The sequence below is a fragment of the Gouania willdenowi genome, chromosome 5 (assembly GCF_900634775.1).
Source record: "Gouania willdenowi chromosome 5, fGouWil2.1, whole genome shotgun sequence".
Taxonomy (NCBI): Eukaryota; Metazoa; Chordata; class Actinopteri; order Blenniiformes; family Gobiesocidae; genus Gouania; species Gouania willdenowi.
This window is the reverse complement of record NC_041048.1, coordinates 23,309,168-23,331,081: the sequence shown is the minus strand read 5'-3', so window position 1 is coordinate 23,331,081 and position 21,914 is coordinate 23,309,168. Positions and strand designations below refer to the sequence as shown.

Sequence of the window (21,914 nt, the reverse complement as noted above, 5' to 3'; positions counted from 1 at the left end):
TCATCATCAAGTGGAGAAAATATGGCACAACAGTGACTTTACCAAGAACAGGATGTCCGTCCAAAATTGATGACAAGACGAGAAGAAAACTGGTCAGGGAGGCTGCCAAGAGGCTGACAGCAACATTGAAGGAGCTGCAGGAACTTCTGGCTGTGTAGTACATGTAACAACAATCTCCCTTCATATGTCTGGGCTATGGGGTAGGGTGGCAAGACGGAAGCCTTATCTTACAAAGAAAAACATCAAAGCCTGATTTCATTTAGCAAAAACACATTTGAAGTCTCTCAAACGCATGTGGGAAAATATGCTATGGTTAGGGCTGCTTGATTATAGAAAAAATTAATAATCACGATTATTTTAGTCATAATTTAAATCACGATTATTCAAATGACTATTTGTCAACCAAAAAGTTGTTTTGTTTTTTTTTGTACAAAAAAGCATAAAATATATTCTTTTAAACATAAATAAAATCATTCAAACACTAAAATCAAGTATTCACTTTTGCACAAAACAAAACACTTCTTGCTGATGTGTCTTTGCTCTAGGTCTTCATCATCAAATCCAAAGTGTTCCCATATGAGAATTTGACTCGCCTTGTTTGGTTACCAAGTGTTTTTGTTGCGTTTCTTCTGCCTTGTTTTAAGACCACGAGCAACAACTTTCCTCATGTTGGCCGGCAGGCTAGCTTTGGCTTTGAGAGGGGCGGGCAGGAGGGGAGGAGCTTGCAAAGTTAGTATTAATAACGTGTGTGCCAAGCTTTATTATTTGTAGATGTCTGAAATAGTGGGTTTATTTTATTTAGCGAATAAAATGTAATATATGTATAGATATATAATAATAATTTTTTTCTCGATAATATTTTTTTGTAATCATTGTAATCATCAAATTTCGATTAATTGAGCTGCCCTAGTTGTGGTCCGATGAAACCAAGGTTGAACTTTTAGGCCATAATTCCAAAAGGTCTATTTACAGCAAAAACAACACTGCTCATTGCCAAATGAACACCAAACTGACAGTGAAGCATGGTGGTGGCAGCATCATGCTATGGGGCTGTTTTTCTTCAGCTGGAACTGCGGCCTTAGTCAGGATGGAGGGAATTATGAACAGTTCCAAATACCAGGCAGAGTTGGCACAAAACCTTTGGGCTTCTGTTAGAAAGCTGAAGATGAAGTGGAACCTTTCAACACGACAATGACCCTAAGCACACAGCCAAATCAACAAAAGAATGGCTTCACCGGAATAAAATTGAGGTTTTGGAATGGCCCAGCCAGAGTCCAGACCTGAATCAGATTGAACATCTGTGGGGTGATCTGAAGAGGGCTGTGCACAGGAGATGCCCTCGCAATCTGTCACATTTGGAGCGGTTTAATAAAGAAGAGTGGTCAAGTATTGCCTCATCAAGATGTGCCACACTGATAGACTGATACCCAAAAAAGACAGAGTGCCGTAATAAAAGCCAAATGTGCTGCAACAAAGTATTAGTTTTAGGGTGTACATGTTTATACAACCAGGTTATCTTAAGTTTTTTATTTTTTGTTTTTCCCCTTTAACGGTTTCAGTTTGTTTTTCAATTGCATTGTACAGGTTATAGGTCACATTAAAGGTGGAAAAAGTTGTGAAATTATTAATCTTGGTGTCATTTTTTTAACATCACCATAACCTGGCATTTGAACAGGGGTTTGTAGACTTTTTATATCCACTGTAGATCTATAGAGCCGCGCACGAGGCATCCTGCTCTAGATCATTGACAGATAGACGCAGCTACGTTTCTACTTCACGTGCCAGCATGTGTTTGGCGCGCGCGCACAGCTGGGCAGCTGTTTGCGCGCTCCCGTTGCTCGCTCTGCACTCGCTGCCCTGCAGTTTAGACAACTTGTAACTAAGTTGCTAAAGAACTCAAGACAAACGAGTCAAATCCATCTCGTGAACATTTTAAAATGGATAAATAAAGTATGTTTAAATATGAAAAGCGGGTGAAAACGTTATGATTTGATGGAGAAGTTATGGAAGAGAAGAAGTCAGAGCACTCAGCACTCCCCGAATGTCTTTGCGTGCACGTTTCAACACATAAAAACCACATTTACGTGACAAGATGCTTGTGTTAAAAATAAGTGTTAGTTATTACCGGGCGGATGCTGATTACCTGTATTGAACCACGGCTGCGCACTGCTTTCTCTCAACGAGTCCCTGCATGCTCAGGCTCAAGGGCACAGTGTTGGGATCTGCTTACTCTGCAGGAATCTATGTTTTCTGTAAGCTGCCTATCTCTAGTAAATGTATACATATTTATATCAATACATTGTATTGATCTCCTATAAAGTGCTTCTTACCTTCTCTCTGCCTGGGACTGTCAATGGAACAGCCTATAATGAATTCATTCTGGGACCATATTCCAGGTTGACCAGTATCTCTCCAACACTCTCCCACAGCGGATCCTTCCACTCCTTGTTCCACTTCACACGGCCTGGGCTCATGTAGGAAACCTGGATCCCGAGTTCAGTGCATGGTTCTCCAGCGGTGGAGAGTTTTCTCTCCGCCTCTAAAGTTTCTCTGTGCGGCTTCTCACCCCGTCCCCGTCCCCGTCCCCCCCTCACACACACACACACACGCACGCACGCACACACACGCACGCACGCACGCACTCACACACCAGATGTTGGGAAGTTGAAGTCTGCAGGAAGCTCGCACAGCTCTCTTTGTCTTTGCTGTAGAAACTCCACAATCTCCTCCGATTTTTCTCTGCAGCTTCCAAACTGGTCACTTGCACACTTGGTTCATGAAAAGGTCCGGATGAGTGAGATGTGTCCCTGCCCCACTGCTGTGCTCTGCTCTGCTCAGACTGACTGCTGTGGAGCAGATTTTGGACAGGAAACTACAGTCAGCAGTGGTTGTGCTTCCTCCAGGGTGCAAAGTAGTAGGGCTGAACTATACTGTCATATAATTACCCCTTAACCCAAAGCAGACACAGGGTTTACACAGACATTGCTTTCATCAGTGCTTATGAGCCTGAGAGTCATACTAGATTTTATTTACAACAGGGAAACAGATGTTGGGAATAACTATTAACTTTACTTGTTGCAGTAATGAGACTAAACACAAATGTGTACCCTGAAATTGACAACAGTGGAATATGGGGTGCCGGATGTAAAAAAATTGGACACTGTTTCATAGCCGACAAATTTGGACCATTTACATCATCTTTCTGTCGTTTGAAACAAATTCATGTAAAACAGCATGTTCTATAACACTGTTAAAATGTGTAAACATAAAAAATAAATGTAAATGTAAAAGTTAAATCTAAATGTTAAATCTAAATGTGAATGTAAATCTAAATGTTAGATATAAATGTTAAATCTCAATGTAAAAGTTAAATATAAATGTTGAATGTTACATATAAATGTTAAATATAAATGTAAATTTAAATGTAAATATAAATGTTAGATATAAGTGTTAAATTGAAATCTAAATGTAAAAGTGAAATATAAATGTTAAATATAAATGTAAATACAAATGTTAAATAGAAATGTTAAATTGAAATCTAAATGTAAAAGTGAATTATAAATGTTAAATATAAATGTAAATCTAAATGTTAAATAGAAATGTTAAATAGAAATGTTAAAGTTCAATCTAAATGTAAATCTAAATGTTTAATGGAAATATACAAGTAATCTAGATCTAAATGTCAAATAGGTCACCAATTGAAAGCTAAATGTTTAGAAATCATATAAAAGTGGGCTGGTCAGTGGCTGGAGATCACAAGGCCCCGACCACACTCCACACACCCCACCCTCCACTATTTTCTGTTTTCATCACTGGCAAAAGTGAGTTGACTTTAAATTGAATTATGGTTTGGGTATGCTTACATAGACATACAGGATGCTGGTAATCTCAGTTAATCTACATCTGTTAAACTGTCTGAAGGCAGTTTCCCACACATTCCCTCGGCTGATGTGCAGCCCGTACACCAGTTATTTCTGCTTTTTCAAGTTTGTCAGTTTGAGACAATCCCACAATGTCTTGCCCTTCCCCTCCGCCACAGTCAGTGGTGTGGGCGGGGCCTCATGATTGACAGGCGCTGACCTGCCCACTTTGCATAATTTAGCTTTAAACTTGGCGACTGATTTAATATTTTATATGATTTTAACATTTAGATTTAACTTTTAGATATACATTTAACATTTACATTTAGATTTATTTTTCATGTGTACACATTTTAAACAGTGATATAGCACATGCTGTTACACATGAATTTCTGTCTCAAATGAAAGAAAAATGAGCTAAATGTGAGGAAAGTGAGCTAAATGTTCAAAATATATCGGCTATGAAACAGTGACTAAGTTTATACATTCGGCAGTGGGCACCCCTTAATGGAATGGCTATTTTCTTAATCCACCTTATAATAATTGGTCTACTTTCTGATAGTGGGTGCAACTTTCTGTAGGCATGTCAGCTCTGTTTTATTGATTAATTAATTAATTAATTAAATATTTTATTTATTTATTTTACTACACACAGTTAAGCATCATACACCAAGGACTAGTTTTTCATATCATGCCTCCATGATTACTCCTTCATGCTTCATCTTTTGTCACGTGTGTGTTTTCTTTTTTCAAACATAGCTGATCAAATGTCTTTTTCTGTTTGCAACTACCAAAATAAATCTTTCAGTCAGAGTTTCATTGTATTTTTTGCTAAACTCTTATACTCCTTATGACATGCGATGGAGTTGAGGTGTTCAATTCCCTGAGACAATTTTTGATTGTGGTGTCATGTTCTGTTGCTTGTGTGCTTCAGTTTCCTCCCACCAGCCAAAACATTGTGCGTGTAGTCATTTTGTCTGAACTGTCCATGTGTATAAACATGTCAGTGATATGGATTTTCTGGCTTTGTTGACGCTGAGAGAAGCTGGCGTCCTGTCCTACAGGCTGTAAAAACAGATGATTTGAAAAACAAATATGATGATAGAAACGGTGCGTTACATTATGAAACACGTGAATTTGCATCTTTGCTATACAACGTCTGTTGAAGCCATTCGTCACCACCACATAAAGTTATTTGACATTTGTCTTTGACAGCCAGTACACTATTACTATTACATAACTTTAAACACAGTTTCCTTTATAGATTTTATTTAAGCAGAATCCTTGTTCACCACAATGAAACTCAACCTTCCACCATGTACCCTCAAAAGAAACACAGTTGGTCATGCAGATCCTAAAATTTAAATACTTTGGGTACGTTATATTATCTGACAGGGAATGCAACGCAGAAGTGAAGAACAAAACTGACTTTTCATCATAATGACATAACCATGATCAGCATAGCCAAAAAATACTTGAGAGTTATCCACTTATGTATGGTCAGGGCTTTTTAAAATGGAACTAAATGCTTGATGATCAGAGATGAGAGTTTGAAAAATCATTTTAAAAGAATGTGAATGGAATAGAAATCCCACTGGGTTTCGAGTGATTATTGAGTAAAAAAAAAATAATTATGATATTAAAAAACCAAACTGGATTTAACAAGGATGAGGAGAGTGCTGCATGGAAAGACAGACCCAAAGGACAAAAACCTAAAATAATAAATCAAATTTTATTAACCAAACTACGAATAAAAGCCTAAATAATGATTGCGTAATTGTTACTCTAGCATTAGTTTCAATCAAACATTAACAAAATAATACTAGCTCATACAAAATGGCACAACAAAACCATTCATTTTTAACTACTTTACCATAGCACACAAGCGTGGGATTAGTACCAGTAACGGTGTCCCAATAAAACTTTTTACTTACAATGCGATGCAGAGATTGCTGCCTTGAATATTGCTGCCAATTATAATATTAACACGACACACATCAGTTCAAATCATACAAACATTTATTACTTTGTAGTAGGAATGGGACGATATACAATACTGGGCACAAAGGAAAAATCAACCTTTTATTTGACTTTAACTGAAGTGAATATAAAATAAAACACACAATTCATTGCAGTCTAAAATTAAAACCAAAATGATATCATCATCATACCATTCTTCAAAAACATGTTCCTATCTGTGCATGAACTTATAACAAGTTGTTGTTTTTTTAACTAGATCACAGTCTACACAGCTCAGGTCTAACATATGAACACTGTCATTTCTGGCAGACCTTTGGACATTGATGCTCGCTTGTGACAGATGTACAGTAGCAGAGATGAAAAGGCTTACGTCCCACCCCCCTTCTTTAAAAATATTGCAACAATAATGTACCATCAAGAATACATCTTGCGACATTTAACATCAAGCTATTTTGTTCCACGATATATCGTCCCATTCTTACTTTGCAGCAATACTACAATTTATAAAAAATGATATGACACAAATGGTTACATAAATGTTACCCTTAAAGGTCCAGTATTGTGCAATTTTTCACCCATCTTCATTTGTTCTAAGAACCCCAAAAACACAGTATTTGAGGTGTATTTTCCCAAACTCGCCAGTTTTAGCCCTCTGAAAAGTCACTTTCATGACGCTTTTATAAACGTGCTGTTTTGGAGCCTCATGCATATTCATGAGTGGGCGTGTCTATAGATGCAGACTTCATGCCTTGTTCTTGAAAGGGAGATTAGGGATATTTTGCTATCCAGAATCAGAATCACACACTGTTGTTATTGTTTTGTTATTGTTTTCATCCAAAAAACTGCACATTATAGTAAAACACATGGCCATTTAAGCGGCTATTGTGATTGTCAGCGCTTCAGGGTGTGTGTTTATCACAGCAGCAGCAGCAGCGGAGTCATTCAGCTGTTTCAAACACTCACCAGAGTCACTTTCTTCTCCTTCTCATCTATATTAACTACAAAAATGTGGAATGACAAGAGAGGGAGGAAACAGAACTTTTTCAATTTTGGCCCTCTGAATGAGGCTAAAGGGATGTATATCACTGTAGCAAAACCATTACAAAGTGATTTTTTCCATAGTACTTCCCCTTTAAACATAAGGATATTCTGCAATTGAATTAAAAAAAATAAATGAATTGAAGACCCTGAAAAATAACCCAAATTAATCTGTTTTCATCGGGCATTTTAAATGCAAGCCATTATAATCTGATACTCATTATTTTGCTGAATTTGAGAACAGTCCTTTGGATGAATGAGTGAAGAAGACCTAGTTGGTTGTGTGTGTGTCATGGCCCATCCTATACAACACTGCTCCTGACAGACAAGCCTGATCTACTTCTGCTCTGTTGACACTTGGAAGTGTAAACTCACGAGTGCATTTTCTGTGATTGATGTTTAAAGGCGTCGCTGAAACAAGACACAAATCTATTGAGACAGGTTTCAGTTTTACCAACAACTTGACATCCTCTTCTTCTATTTCTGTGTGAAATCACTCCTGTAGCATTTAGAATATTGACCAATCTGAGCAAGCAACAGGGGTTTTCTTGGTCATTCTTGTCACTTTGTATATTCTTGTTGTCATTTTTTCCCCCCTGGGCCACCATTTGTCTGACCAAGAGAATCCATTCAATTGCAGCGGTTAAAAAAACTGAACTAATTCATATGAACACATTGTGAATGGTTGTCATTTTGCTGCTTTATATAAATAAACTACTATAGCTATCAGCTTTATTCCACAATCACTATTACACATAAACGACAATAGACAAATGCACAAACCAGCTCACGTCAAAATTGGGAAAATGAAAAATATAACAATAAAACATTGAACATACTGTAACAATTTAACACAAAACCTCTGTGGCTGCGTCCACATAGACACAATGGTTCCAAAACCATCTTGCTTCTGAAACATTGTTGCTGACCACTTTATTGTTTCTCTTAACTAAAACACTGCTGGAGGTCTTTCAAACCTGCATGTGGTAGTGTGACATTGTTATCCTTTATCTGTTACTTTACATTAAAATTCAGTCAATTCACTCTCACCCAGTGCGATGCCACAATATGGGTGCAGGGGGAGCAATTTTGGGGTTAAGGGTCAGGCTCAAGGTCCATGGTAGTGGCAGCTTACTCTCATCTGAATTCAAACCAACACCCTTCAGTCCTCCAGTTATTTGACCACTAAAAGCCACGCCCCTGACCAAGCAGCATTTATAAACGAAGAAGAAGATATGCTCACAAGAAACGTGAAGAGTGCAACAGAGCACAAGGATGTAGAATGATTGATCAGTTTAAACTTATTATGTTTCAGTTCCTAGACAAGTTTTAAAACTGAATGTTAATATTTGGTATTTTGCTGCTAAATCTGTGTACCCTTCGTTCTTTGGTTATTCCGTTTTAAAACCAAATCAAAATAACAAATATACAGTGTGGTTATTTTTGTTTTACTGACTTAAAACCAAAACAGAATTACAGAAAAACCAAAAACCAAACAAGCAGCGTTTTTCTGTTTTAAAATTAAATTTTGTTCTGCTTGTGAGATATTTGGATATTTACGGGAAACTATGAGAGCTTCATGTTTTAATCTCACCCCATAGAGGGACCCACAGACAAACTTTTCCTCTGCTGCGTTTGATAAAATGGTCTTGTATCATGTTTTTTCCACCTCACACCGATGGCAAAGAGGCGTAATTTGTGTGCCGATGATGTTTCGTTACAGTTATTGATGTGGAAGTCAGAATCTGTGAATATCTGTCAATTTTACCGAAGGGTGTTACGGTCCAAATAGTATCCAAATAAATACATGTTTTTGCTCAAAGACAAAAAAGAAGCAACGCATAAGTCACATTACTGATTAACTGGTGAATTGAAACTTTACTAATACATTAAAAAAAAAAATTAAAAAAAAGGATGTTATGTAAAACATGCATAATATGTGATTAAAGGAACCAGATGTGGTGTAATGAATTTACTGGTGCTCCTCGTTTCTTGTGATCAATGTCCGTGTGTGTTGACGGCCGTCATTAGTGGCCAGTGGTATTAAAAGGTGCAAAAAACATATTAGAGGGAAACCAGACGCAGCGGACTTCAATTCTTGCTCTAATTTCCCCGTAAATATCCAAATGTCACGAAATCAGAACAATATATATTTTTTAAACCGAAAAACGCTGCTTATCTGGTTTTTGGTTTTCCTGTCTTTCTGTTTTGGTTTTAAGTCAGTAAAACAAAATAACCACACCGTTTATTTGTTATTTTTATTTGGTTTTAAAATGGAGTAACCAAAGAACGAAGATTCTGCTAACTGTGTCCTTCAATGTTTATCATTATTATTGTTATTCCAAAGTATTTTTTTAGTCAATGATGGGTCAAAGCAACATTCAGACTCTACCACTTTGTATAGGCCTACTCTGTGTTATGGCCTGGCTTGAAGATGTGACAATATTGGGGCAAATTAGAGGTGCAAGCTGGTAATATCACTAATTATTCCCAAACTGTAACAAAAGCAAAGGTATTCAGGGCCCAGCGATGCAAACAATGACCAAAAAGCCTTGAGGAAAGAAGTGACTTGGGCAGGAGAGAGACTGGCAGTGGTTGATAGAAGCTGGCTTTGTAGGTCCCTCTCTTTTGCCAGCTGCCTCCATTTAGGTCCTAACCAGGTCTACCTGCCTGTGTACTGGGTCCATGGGGCTCGAACACTCTGGGTAAAACATTCTCAGGCCCCTTAAAACTCTGTACCCATGTGGTGGAGAATGCTAAAACAATTGAGAGCAAATGCCCTTTTTTTAAATTAAAAAAAAAAAAGGTGTCTTTCCTGTTTAGACAGTACTCACATGATCAGTTTTACATCAGTATTGGTAATTTTATGAACTTTTCTGTTTAAAGTATTGCATTTGAATTGTGATCTTTTTGTTCTCTTTTGTTCTTCAATCAATATAGGATTTACATTTTTTTTGGTTTCAGCTTCACTTAAAAGATTTTTTTACTAATGTAAACTGGAGTCCATACATATAGAGAGAAGTCAGTGGAAGTTGTTTTGGCCTAAATCTTGTTTGATCCATTTTCTGACCCGCTTGTTCCTGTTTTTCAGGGTTGCAGAGGTCTACCGGTGCCTACATCTTGTTTTATTTGATAATAGTTGTGAATTTAATAGGTTTTGATTATTGTCACAAGGGCTGAAAAGGTGCAAAATGACAATAAGCTGAGTAGATGTTCACATTAAACTCTTTTGATGTTACGATGTCACTCAACAGGCTGAAAAATGCATTTACTGTAAAATTGATAATATTTGGTATTTAAAGTGTGATCCTAACTGAAGCAATCGCTAAGCAAATTCAGAAAACGTGAACCCTGCATCTTATTATTTTGAAGATGACTGTCATGTAGATAAGTACACAAAGGCCTTGGAGGGTTCTCCTACTTAACCTAACGGAGAAAGAACAGGCTGCTCTCCACAGTAGGCCAATGCTGGAAGGAGGTGAAAGCTGCTCTATTTCTCAAAGGACTGGTGTCTGTCTGGAGTAGATCTTGTTTGTTAGACGAACAGAAGGAGGAAATGTTGAAAGTGAGAGAGAATGACAGTCCAGACAGAGGGCCATTGCTCTGTGGTGGGGCGTGTTCATGGAGAAGTGAAACTTGAGTCACACACACAGTCAGGGATTTGTAAAGTAGGAGTGTCGTTTTCTAAGTATTTTGGTCAACTTTTGATTGTTTCATTTTTTTTAAACTGTCGTCTAATGCCAAGAGTGAGCGATCATAGGAGAGGAAGAAAAGGAGAGAGAAGCAGGGCTGAAAATGTGGTTTCAATCATTCACAAAGATGCTTTTGTTCTGTGGCTGAGGCCCTCGCTCTCTCCTACTCTCTTCTACTCTCTCTCTCTCTCTCTCACTCTCTCTCTCTCTCTTTTGCCACACATGAAGCTTCCTTTACAATCTCATCAACCCCATAGCTTCTCAGGGGTAAGTGCACAAATGTGAACAAAACATAGGTCCAGTATCTATAACTGAAGAACTCCATATAAATGTATCTAGGCCAAAGAATCACAGTCATTTTTCACTGACACAGCAATCGACACACAACAAAGTCATTTACAGCCTATTCAACCAAACGCTGCTTGGTTTGAATGTTTGTTTCTATTTTGAATGCTTCAACAAGGGTGTGATTTAAGTGAGGTAAAACCAAAAAAAGTTCAAAAGTATTATAGATAGCAGATATATTGTCAAATGTTAAGTACCAGATAAAGAATAGTTACTGTATTCCTGTAGTTATTTCTATTTGGTTCTTGGGGTTTGCATGTTCTTCTTGTGTCTGCAGGTTTTTACTAGGTACCGTGCTTTGTTTTGTTCTGTAGTAAAAAAAAAAAAAAAGCAGGTTTGATGCTTGAGAAGAGTATAGAGAAGGGTTGTCAAGCTTAAATCCTGTTCACCAGAGCAGCCAGTTTGGCTCGCAGGATGATTTTTCTCAATGGGAAAATTACATTTGAAACGTTAATCCTGAAGTATCAAACTCATTTTAACTCAAAGGCAACATCCAACTCAGTTTGGTATCAAATGGACCAAACGAGAAATGACAATTTTATCACAATTGAGCCTACGTTGACAATAATTGACATAAATGACTACAGTACTTGCACATTAAAAATAATCTGCTTAAAACCAAAGCAGTGATGAAAAAACATCTGAAACTTTACTATATATGGTTTTCATTCAAAATCTATGTTTTCCCAGTCATTTTGTCTTACAAATGAGCAAAACTTAAATGCTGTGATTGGTCAAAAATGGAAGGCAGGCCTTAATTTTGAAATGACGCATGCATTAGTCATTTGGTAAATTAACACAAAGCTCAGTTCCAAATATCTATAACTGCATGTGTATTACACCTCAAGTAATAGTCGTTTACACATGAAAATGTGTAAAAAAAAAAAGGTACAATAATACAATATTTTTATGGTTTGGCCTTCCTGAGACTGAACTTGGCCTTGTATGGTCCCTGACTTAAAATTAGTCGACACCTTTGGTATAGAGCAGTGTTTATCAAATGGGGGTACGCATTTGACACTACAGGGGGTACTTCAGAGAGAGAGAGAGAGAGGAAAATGAACTAATAAAGTGTTAGTCTTGGTCCCACCTAAGAGGAAAGATGGTCGGAAATGATAAAACATATAGAAATTAATCTATTCAGGAGCCACTAAATCAGTGTTTTTCAACCTTGAGGTTGGGACTCCGTGAGGGGTCGCTTGAAATTTCTGAAAAATTAAAATAGATTTTGGAAACTTCTAAATTATTATTCTGTTTCCAAAATAATTAAAACAACACACAGCATTAAACAACTGTATTGCTATACTTTCACTTTGTGAAATATAAATCTAGTTCAACTAAGATGCAGTAAAACATAAAATAAGAATCTGAGCTCAAACATAATCAAAAACTAATTCAAGAAAAAACATGTTGGGGTCACCAGAAATTCTTAATTTCAAAATGGGGTCATGATCCAATAAAGGTTGGGAACCACTGCACTAAATACTGTTTCTTTCCACTTATTTACAAAATGAGATTCTTTAAAATGTGTGTTATCATTCGTTAATTCCATCATTATGCTCTATAGTTGTTTTAAATACCGTAGTTTTCTAAGCAAAATGTTGTAGTCGGACAAAGGGGGTACTTGGATTCATACATAAGAGAAAGGGGTAGCGGCAGCTTCTCGGTGGTAGAGAAGAAAAGTGCTAAACCTCTTCGTAGATATTCAGGAGCCATTTACTCCCCCTGGCACCGGCTCAGCTTTGGCTCTTGGTGACGTCATTGACTAGTCGACGTCGACTCAACTAGTATGCACATAGAGTCGACCTTTAAAATTATGTAGTCATTCAACCCCTAGTATAGAGTATCTGAACTGCTGATGTAGGAGTGAATGGTATCCCTCTGTGACAGACCTTTAAGACTCGTACACAACACAGATAGTTGTGCATTGTACAGCAGTGAAAACGACAATGACAGGATCCTATTACCTTCAAATGAATCCAACCACTGATAGACAAATACCTTGCCTTACATCACAAACTAGCTAATGTACAGTACATTTAACTTTAAAGCATCACTGTAGTGTTTCTGTTGTTGTAACCAATTTGTCAATATATTCTTATTCATGTAGTATTTTCATTAGTCGTCACATTTACATGCACATACTGTTAGATACAAAGTGGGGCAATCTGGGAGTACCGGTACAAGTGCACTGAAGCACTTGTGTTTACTCAGAGAAAGAAATAGAACGTTTCTGGCTTTATTCTGATTACAGACAATGGGAAGAAAAAAGACGTGTGATTAGCCTGAATAAGTAGATCCATGTGAACGCTTGCTTCTACAAATGCATAGCATGTTGTTGTGTTGTTCTGAGTGAGTCAGTGCACTGTTCGGAGGACAGCCCACCGCCTCAGCCACAGACATGAGGGAGAAGAGGAGTTGGCGAGGAAGATCGAGTGAGTGAACTTGGGAGAACAGAGGGAGATGGCGCTCAGTACATTTATTTTATGACTCACAGGGTCTGCCTGGAGCTCACTGCTGTTGTTGCTATTTTGGGGAGCAGTCCTCCAACACGAAGACCAGGACATTAGATGTATTAGTGTGCATATCAAGATATTCAAATAAACAAATCTATACAATGCATTTTCAATCAGATATACAGATATGTAGATATAGATTTTGAGGTTATGCATGAGGTTTACCAAAAGCTTTGTTGCCACGCCAAGAATAACCTCTTTGTGTGTTACTCAAGTCCCTGGCTCACCTTCTACAAGTACATGGTACAACGTTTCTGCTCAGTATTCAGGGTGCGCACACATCAGAGAGTGTGTCTCTGTGTGTACATGTAGGCCTATAATAGGCTTAGGATGAGGTCTCTCCCCAAAACTAAATGTCACAGGGATTTAAGCGTCAAGAGTGAGTTTCATCCCAAAAGAATAACACAGAAGTTCACGACAAGCACAAGATTAAACAAAGTTTCAACTTTCTAAAAAACATCTACCCAGTTTTCCTTTTTTTCCCTCCCTGTGGCAACAAACCCATGATGACATGCTAAGGTTTAAAGATGAGCTGTAGGGCATGCATGAAAACCTGCCAGAGAGACAGACCGGTAAAGCACAGGGATATGTGCAAACTCAAATAAAAGTTATAATGTGTGAATAAAACAAAACTATTTTTCAAACAGTAAACAGTGGTTTGCAAAAAACTTCATGGGACACTTTTGCAACCTTCAGATGATTGAGTTTGTGTGTGTCCTTTGCACTCTCTGGCCCACTCTGTTGGTCAGACAGTGTCAGTGTGGATATGGTGCAATGTTTGCTGCTGGGTTTGTTTATGAGATGCATCTTGTGTTGACTGGTTTGTTTACTCCTCCTGGTGGCCATGCTATGTATCACAGCACATGCTGACCTGTGAGGCCCTGCAGGTCTGAGGCAGCAAAACATGTCAAATTCATTGAGCTATTTAAACAATCCTCTTTCAGTACATGATATAAAGCAGTGTTTCTTAAATGGGGGTATGTGTACCCATAGAGGTACGTGATGGCACTACAAGGGGTACTTGAGAGAGAGATAGTTTTCAAATGAACAAACAAGACCATTAAAAACATGGGGTTTTATGTTTATTTTTTGTTAAAAATAATCATTATAACAATGATGATGAAATGGATCTTGATTAGAACATGAACAGAAATAAAAGGGTCAGTCTTGGTCCCACATTAGGTGCGAGATGACTAGAAATGACAAAAACTATTGAAATATATTAATTAAGAAGGCACTAAATACTGTTTCATTCCACTTATTTACAATGGGATTCTTTAAAATGTGTGTTATCACTCATTCATTCCATCATTATGCTCTATAGTTGTTTTTTTTTATAGAATTCTGAGCAAAATGTTGAAGTCGGACAAAGGAGAAACTTGGATTCAGAAAAAAGAGAAAGGAAGTACTTGAGCCAAATGTATTTTTGAGAACTACTGATATAAAAGAATAAGAATTGCAGAAAGACAAAATTTAACTATGTACGACACTCAAGTTCTACGTAGGCCTTCCTTTGACAAAGAAATAGTTTTTTAACAGAAATGAATTACTCATCTATTTGGAAATAGATGATTAAAAAGTACTTGAAAAAATAAGTCTTTTTCATAATACAGTATTGCCAGTAGGTAAATGCCAGTTATCAGAATATTTCAATATCATTCTACCGCAGTGATGAAAATATTTTTGAAATCATTCTTGACTTTTAAATAGTGAATTTATGCAGGGCCCACTATTACAAAATTAGCTAAACTATTAACCTATTTGAAAATAAATGTAACAAAATAAAAAGTAGGAAAGATCACAATTTGAAAAATGAACATAGCAAACAAAATTTGGTTGTTTGAGAACTGTGTGCGTATGTCACCCAATTTTCCTCTTGAATTATAAAACATTTAAGGTGCAATCTCTGACAGGCTTTGCCCATGTATTTAAGGGTTTTTGCATAAAGGCAAAAAAGAGCATTTACCAGGAAAGTGATTAAGTGGCTTTATGGAATTTGTGATGTGCTAACAAATATGAAGTACTGGTCAGATGCACATGAATAGGAATTAATGGAACATCAGCCCGGGGACTTGAACAAACAGTGAGTCCTTGCTGAGTTTTAACTACAAAACACCATCTCTCTGTGCTTCCGGGTGTATGTGATGCATTATTTAATATATTATATGTCTCGCTTTGACGTTGGATGAAGCTGGTTTACAGGTGTTCTTAGTCTGGCTACTACATCCTGAAATGAGTGATTGTTTTAATGATGAGATTTAAAATGTATAATCTAGCTTTGCAGGTCATTTTGTAAAAAAATGTGAATCTCCTGCCATTTTAAATGAGTGTTTTACGTTAATTATAGCTAGACTGTGATGAAACATTGTTCCAGTTGAGTATTACCTTTCCATATATGTTTTATGCATATAAATAATATAAGACATCTATTCTACCACAGTCTGCAGGTGAGCTGCTGCTTAAGTCACTGAATTGTTTCTCTAGTGCTGTTTTTTTTTTTGTTAATTTAAACAAAATGCATCTTTGAAAGTTATTTTCTGCAGCTTTTCTTATTAATGTAATTTAATGTGCACAAAAGCCCAAAAAGTCATTTATTTACTTTGCCATTTGTCCTAAAATGCCCTTTTTGATTTGAGATAAAATACATTTCTCTTGCCGTGACATTCAGTGTTATCTCAAGCTTCATTTTCTTCAACTTTGGAAATAAATAGAGACGTGTAAAACTTGTTTAAATTACAGTTTGTGTTGAATGCATGCAGTTGGAGGGTTATTAAACCTGACCAGTTCAGAGACACTGGTATAAAATTGGGGATGTATAACAGTTTATTGTGTGACATTACATATTTGATGACAGCAAAAAGAAAACAAATGACCCGCACATTGGACAGTGTAATAAGTATTTTATTGCATTTTATAATGCCATTGTCAATAATTAGTACAGATTACATGCAACTAGACCTACTGTACAGTTTTTTATTGTCTGCATGGACAGACACAAGAAGATTCAGGTTACAAATACACAGATATATGTGTGTGTTTTTATACAGCATGAAGGAAAAGGGCAGTGACTGGCATTGACATGGCTTCCCGGCATTGGAGGGTAAGAGGGCTGGGCTCCACTGTCTGTCTAAAGCCGCCACCCAGTGCCTGTTCCCGCCTCTTCCTCAGGTCACACTTTCAAATAACAAGAAACTTAACAAAAAGATAAAAAGAGGTAAACAGGTAAACTGAACTAATAAACAATAGAGAATCACTGCTGAAAATGTACACACATTCCTAAGGTTTAACCAGAGGAGAGTTGAAGTGGTAGTTCCATCTGATTCTGGCTGTCTATAAGCAATAATACCATTAGGTAAAAAGCTCCACTTTGAAAGTCCCTCCCCCTCACGTGACACCTCAGAACTGTCCAATCACTGTCAGGATTTTATCTTTCCTCGTCCTTTGAGTCAGTTGCCAGCCAATGAAATGTGAGCATCCTTTCTAACGTAATGCAGTGGATGCATCTGAGATAACAGTTATCGGCGGAAGTGGTTGGTGCAGGTGTTAATGAAGGGTTTTGGAAGTAGCTTGGCTTTGTTTGGTTAAGGTTTCGGCATTGGTTTGGTTGCAGTTTGGTTAAGGTTCTTTCTGCCTTTGGTAGTCAGAGGATGAGCTGCATCTCTGAGAGCCATTCCACATTTTGGTATTGAGACTACATGAAAAAATGCCACAGTATCTATCTTTGATCGGCCTCTCGTGATGGCTGGCCGCTGCCTGTCAGGTGTTTGACTTTGTGACACCTGCAGATGATTGACAGCTCTGCGGGTCTGGAGTTCAGCACAGGAACAAAAGGGCTCAGGGGTCACAGGAAGCAGGGACACATATTGGCACCTGAAAGGACCAACGACAACACCTTTCATTTGTAAAGCACAGGAGGGGGCTACATATTCTATCGTTTTGCTCGTTCTCTTTTTCTTTTCAGAGGTTTTGGTCCTGTCTGACAAAAAAGTCCTTCTGAGGTATCAATACATATTGAAGAAACTTTTTGTTTTCCATTTGTAGTTTTATCTTTCCTTAAAAATGCATAAATGCAGTACAGAGACAAAAAAAGTATCAAAATAGACCTAGCTAAGATAAATATACAAACAGGTGTTACCTAAACCACTGATCTAACTTTATTTTTCATATTTTTTTTTTTTTTTAGAGATAATACACTTAAAAAATCAGCGTCCCAGACGTTTCATGAACCAACGGAAAAGGAAAACAAAAAGAAAAACAACCAGAAAAAAAACAATTGAAATTGAACCAAGAAACCTGCAGCAATTAAGATGATAAATACATATAGGATGAGCAGGACAGTATAGAAATCAAAAGCCGAAAGCTTTTCAAGAGCTAAACAGGTGCCGAATACAGAAACCCCAGAAGAGAGAGAGAGAGAAAGAAAACAACATACAAAAATGTGAGCGAACGAAGCCAAACGTTAATATACAACAATACATGGTGTTATGCCAAGCTGCAGAAAGAACTGAAGTGTTACCTGGTGCCCTGTGAACAATCTACATCTTTATAAAACAGCTTTGTTTACAGGTGTACCTTAAAGCCCAAGTCAGGAATCATCTGTGTACAGTATGCAGCAGTTTCTCCTGGTTTGGATTCTTACGAGTAGCAGTTATTAATATTTTTGATCTCTTAATGTTTTGGTGAAGGGCTGCTGCTCAGTTGTGGGTCTTTGGATAACTGAATGGTCACACTAGGACTGCTGCTCCATTCGTGTTAAACCCTCGGATCTGTGTGTTGTTGCTCTGATATATTCAGCCCAACACTAACCGCTGAAATTCAGCTTCCTGCAGCACAAACAGTGACGGTAATGACTAGCCTCTCATTGAGCCTGGACACAAACGTGCACACTTCCAGACAAAACACAGTCAGGATGGTGTTTAGCTGCAGCAGCTGGGTCAGAGTTACAGCAAGATTATAAGAATATATCAAGAGCACTTCACACCACATTTGGAGACGTAGAGATCGCTTTAGATGTGGTTTAAAGAGAGGTAGTTGTTTAAAATTCAATGGAAAGTGAAAAGTCTTTGATGATTTGGGGCTGAAGTAGATGTGTTAGGGAGTCCAGATCACTAAGTAGCTATTATTTTTTTTAGTCATACAGTATGTGTAACAACAATTTTGGCATTCATTGTAAGCACTGAGGAAGAATGAAGTTTGAAAAAGTCTCCCCCATTGGCTTGTGTGGAACTCTTCTGAAAAGGAGGTAGTGTTATTTTTGGTTTTTTATCTTGTTTCAAGATGTCTGTCTGCGACATTGTAAGAAATCAGTCCCTAATGTGACAGGGAACGCTCCCGTTTGTACGTAAAAGTCATTGGAAAAGGTTTTCTTTTTGTTGAAAGTAAATACGAAAAAGCCATTTGAAGTGCAAGAGATAGTTAACAAAAAGTATGAAAATGTGAACCGAGCTTCAAGTTCTATCCCTTCGTTGTTATTGTTCGTTCCCTCTTTCTTGAAGTCCTAATAGTATTTGGAAAAAACTCCTCCTTGTTTAAAGATGCGACTTCCCTACGGTCATTACAGTACTCTTCATGTCTTTGTTTAAAGAGCATTTTTGTTACTTTTTACAACAGCATCAGAAAAAAATATCTTGAATTTCAAAAGCGCGCCATATTGGCCTTTCTGCTGTTTGTTTAGGTAGTAAAGGTTCATAAGTGTTACGTTGAAGTGCCTCACGTGGTACTACATTTCTTTAGAGCTGCTCTTACTGTGGATAAGCCCGAAATTTGTGTTTGAAACACAGAGAATATAAACGGGCGACAGACAGGATATCATCTCCAAAGGCTTTTTCCTTTTTTTTTTGTCTTCAGAGGAACGTTTTTGGCCCCAATACCTGATACGAGTCAGTTAACTTAAAACCATCCCCCAAATTCTCCTCAGCATTACACACTTTGGTTATTGGAATGATCAGCACTGGAAGTGATGAATAATTTAGCACACTAGTCACATGAATACAGTTATTACAGTTCAAACTCATAGTTTGTTGTCTTTTGGCCAGTTCATTTTCAAAAAATTAAATAAACATAAAGGGCAAAACAAAATAACAGAACAGGGTTTTTGGTTTTCTACACTTTTCTTTGGTAAACTGTAACAAAAGCAAAATGGGTAAAAGCAGATAATAGGAAAGAATAAAGGTTAAATTTGGTATGGCACTGGAGAGAAAGGTAATGCTGTTATGCTCACGATAGAAACTATAGAAACAAATCTCACGCGCTGTTCCTTGAACACAAACTCACACAGTGACTTGCAGAGAGCTTCTACACAATAACAATTACAACCATAGAGCTTTGAATCGAAGCTGAGCAGAGTTGCCACATTTGGTGTCCCACAGAAAGATCTCCCCCGTTAGTTATTTTTCAATTTGGACACAGTTCAAGGCAGAACCTTTGTGGGATGAGGTATTCTCTGACTGCAGTAAATATTTATATATAATATAATACATCTTTTTAAAGCATTACAGATATTTCTCAACTAAAAAAAAAACAAAAAAACAAAACAACAACAACCAAAAAACGTGTTGAGAGGGAGCAGAAAATGTTTAAAGTGTTAAATAATGGGTTTGGATGATGGCAACTTTAAGTGCTTTTTCCAAATTGTTGCTTGCTACATGGGACAGAAAGGGAACAGGGCTGGAAAAGGGGTTTGGGCAAATTGGGACAACACTGCGCTTATTCTTTGCCAATACTCACTTGGAATGATGTGAACAACCAGAGTAAATCAAACCTCTTAGAATACAAAACAACAGCCTCCGTACAAAAGGTATGTAAAAAAAAAAAGAAAAAAAAGAACGCTACCTTGAAAATATTGATCCTCAAAAACAAACAATGGAAATAACATTGAATGAAAAAAAAAAAGAAAAAAAAACTACCACGCAATTCTTGTTATACTCCATAGTCCTCAACAGTTTCTCTTTTAGTCACAATGTTCTCGTGGGCGTTTCCTCCATCACGTATCGATCCTATCTCCCTCTTTTTTGTCTTTCCTTCAAAAGTGTTTGAAGCTTATCGCTCCATCTCCTGACGTTTGAGCGGAGGACAGCACCAATCGGTCCTATTTCTGCAGTCTTCTGGGGACTGGGGGGGGGTAAAGGATGGAGACAGGGTAGATTGTGTCCTCCTTTTCCACCCAAAATCATAGAACGTGAAAAATGTTCCTGTGTTATGAAGTCTTGCTGCTGGCTGTAGTGTTGGTGCAGACCAAGGGCTTGTTGCCTCTGTGGGACTGGCTTTACTGCGTGCTCACGCTCCTCTGTGGAGACAGCTACCTGCTCTGTCAACAAGTTGGAGGTAATCTTTAGAAAGCACACTTCTGTTCTCCTTACCTGGAAAGTATGATCGTGATCAAAACCGGAAACAGCAAGTGTTGGACACAAAATAGGGCCAAGAAGGAGATGTAAAACTGCTCCACATGTATGTACATATTATCCTCTGGGTTTGAGCTCATGTCTCCAGCACACGTGTTCATCTTCTCATGTGATAAAAGGATAAAATGGGGGAGCCAGGCCGCCAGAGTGGACAGAAGTTTGTGGTTGTTGGGGGGGGGTGGGGCATAGAGAAAAGAGTGCATGTCCACTTCTCTGAAGGATCACTACATAGAGTGACAAGATGATAAGACATTGGTTTAAGTGGTGTTTCACCTCTGACCCAAATGTTAAAAAACAAACAAAAAACACACACATGGAGATAAAGCAGTGCTCTACAGTCTTTTTTGAGTGTGAAAAGTAACAAAGGTCATCTAACCCTGTTTGGATTTTTTTCATTATTTTGTCCTTTGTTTGAATTTTCAAGAAACACACACACACAAAAAAAAAATCTATTTTTTTTCCCTCTCTTCTTCTTTTTTTTTCTTTTTCTTAAGTGTATGCTGTATATCTTTTCAATTTCACACCAGTGAGTGGGAGGGGAACTCGATCACAACAAGACCCGCCTCTTCTGGTTTGAATGGGATTCATCTTATTCCAGCTCCTCCATAGGAAGATCCTCCTCCAGGTCGCGCTCGTCGCTCGGCAATGGCAGGCTGTGTGTGACGTTGGCCAGGAGGGATACCGGCCGGCTGTCCTCCTCCAGCTCAGTGGGCTCCTCCTTCACATGCACCGCATGGCTGCAGGAGAAAAGCAGAGCACACGCTATGAAGTGACGGGCGGAATTTTAATACTTAGTCCAGAAAATGGAATGACAACTAATATTAAGCAATTTTATTTTTAGGTTTGTTACACTCCAGTGTAAGACTGACTAGCTTTTCATCAATGTAAAAACAAATAATTAGTAAATCAATATTGATTTGAGGTTGAATTACTTAAAGTCATTTAAACCAGTGTTTCTCAACTTGTGAGTCGGGACCCAAAAGTGGGTCTCGGACCTGTATTGGGTGGGTCACGGACAGCTGATCAAAAATAAATAAATACTTAATGTCTCTCATGTTGGACAGGGAAGCTGTGAAATGCATG

At 37.7% G+C, this 21,914-nt stretch overlaps 2 protein-coding genes across 3 annotated transcripts in view; both read right to left on the bottom strand.

The window, feature by feature from the left end:
* Positions 1–2,827, bottom strand: part of mdfi (MyoD family inhibitor) — a 39,576-nt gene extending 36,749 nt beyond the window's left edge. Inside the window, exon 1 of one of the 2 annotated variants that reach the window (XM_028445916.1) lies at positions 2,331–2,827. The gene's annotated coding sequence lies outside the window, so the exon portion shown is untranslated. Of the gene's footprint in view, positions 1–2,143; positions 2,264–2,330 lie in introns of those variants that run through there. The other variant, XM_028445920.1, reaches the window with a different exon arrangement.
* A 13,487-nt stretch (positions 2,828–16,314) lies between these two features.
* foxp4 (forkhead box P4) overlaps positions 16,315–21,914 on the bottom strand; it is a 108,382-nt gene continuing 102,782 nt past the window's right edge. Inside the window, 1 exon segment of the mRNA XM_028445924.1 lies at positions 16,315–21,568. Within this exon segment, the coding sequence (XP_028301725.1) occupies positions 21,421–21,568 (148 nt within the window). The 3' untranslated portion in view covers positions 16,315–21,420.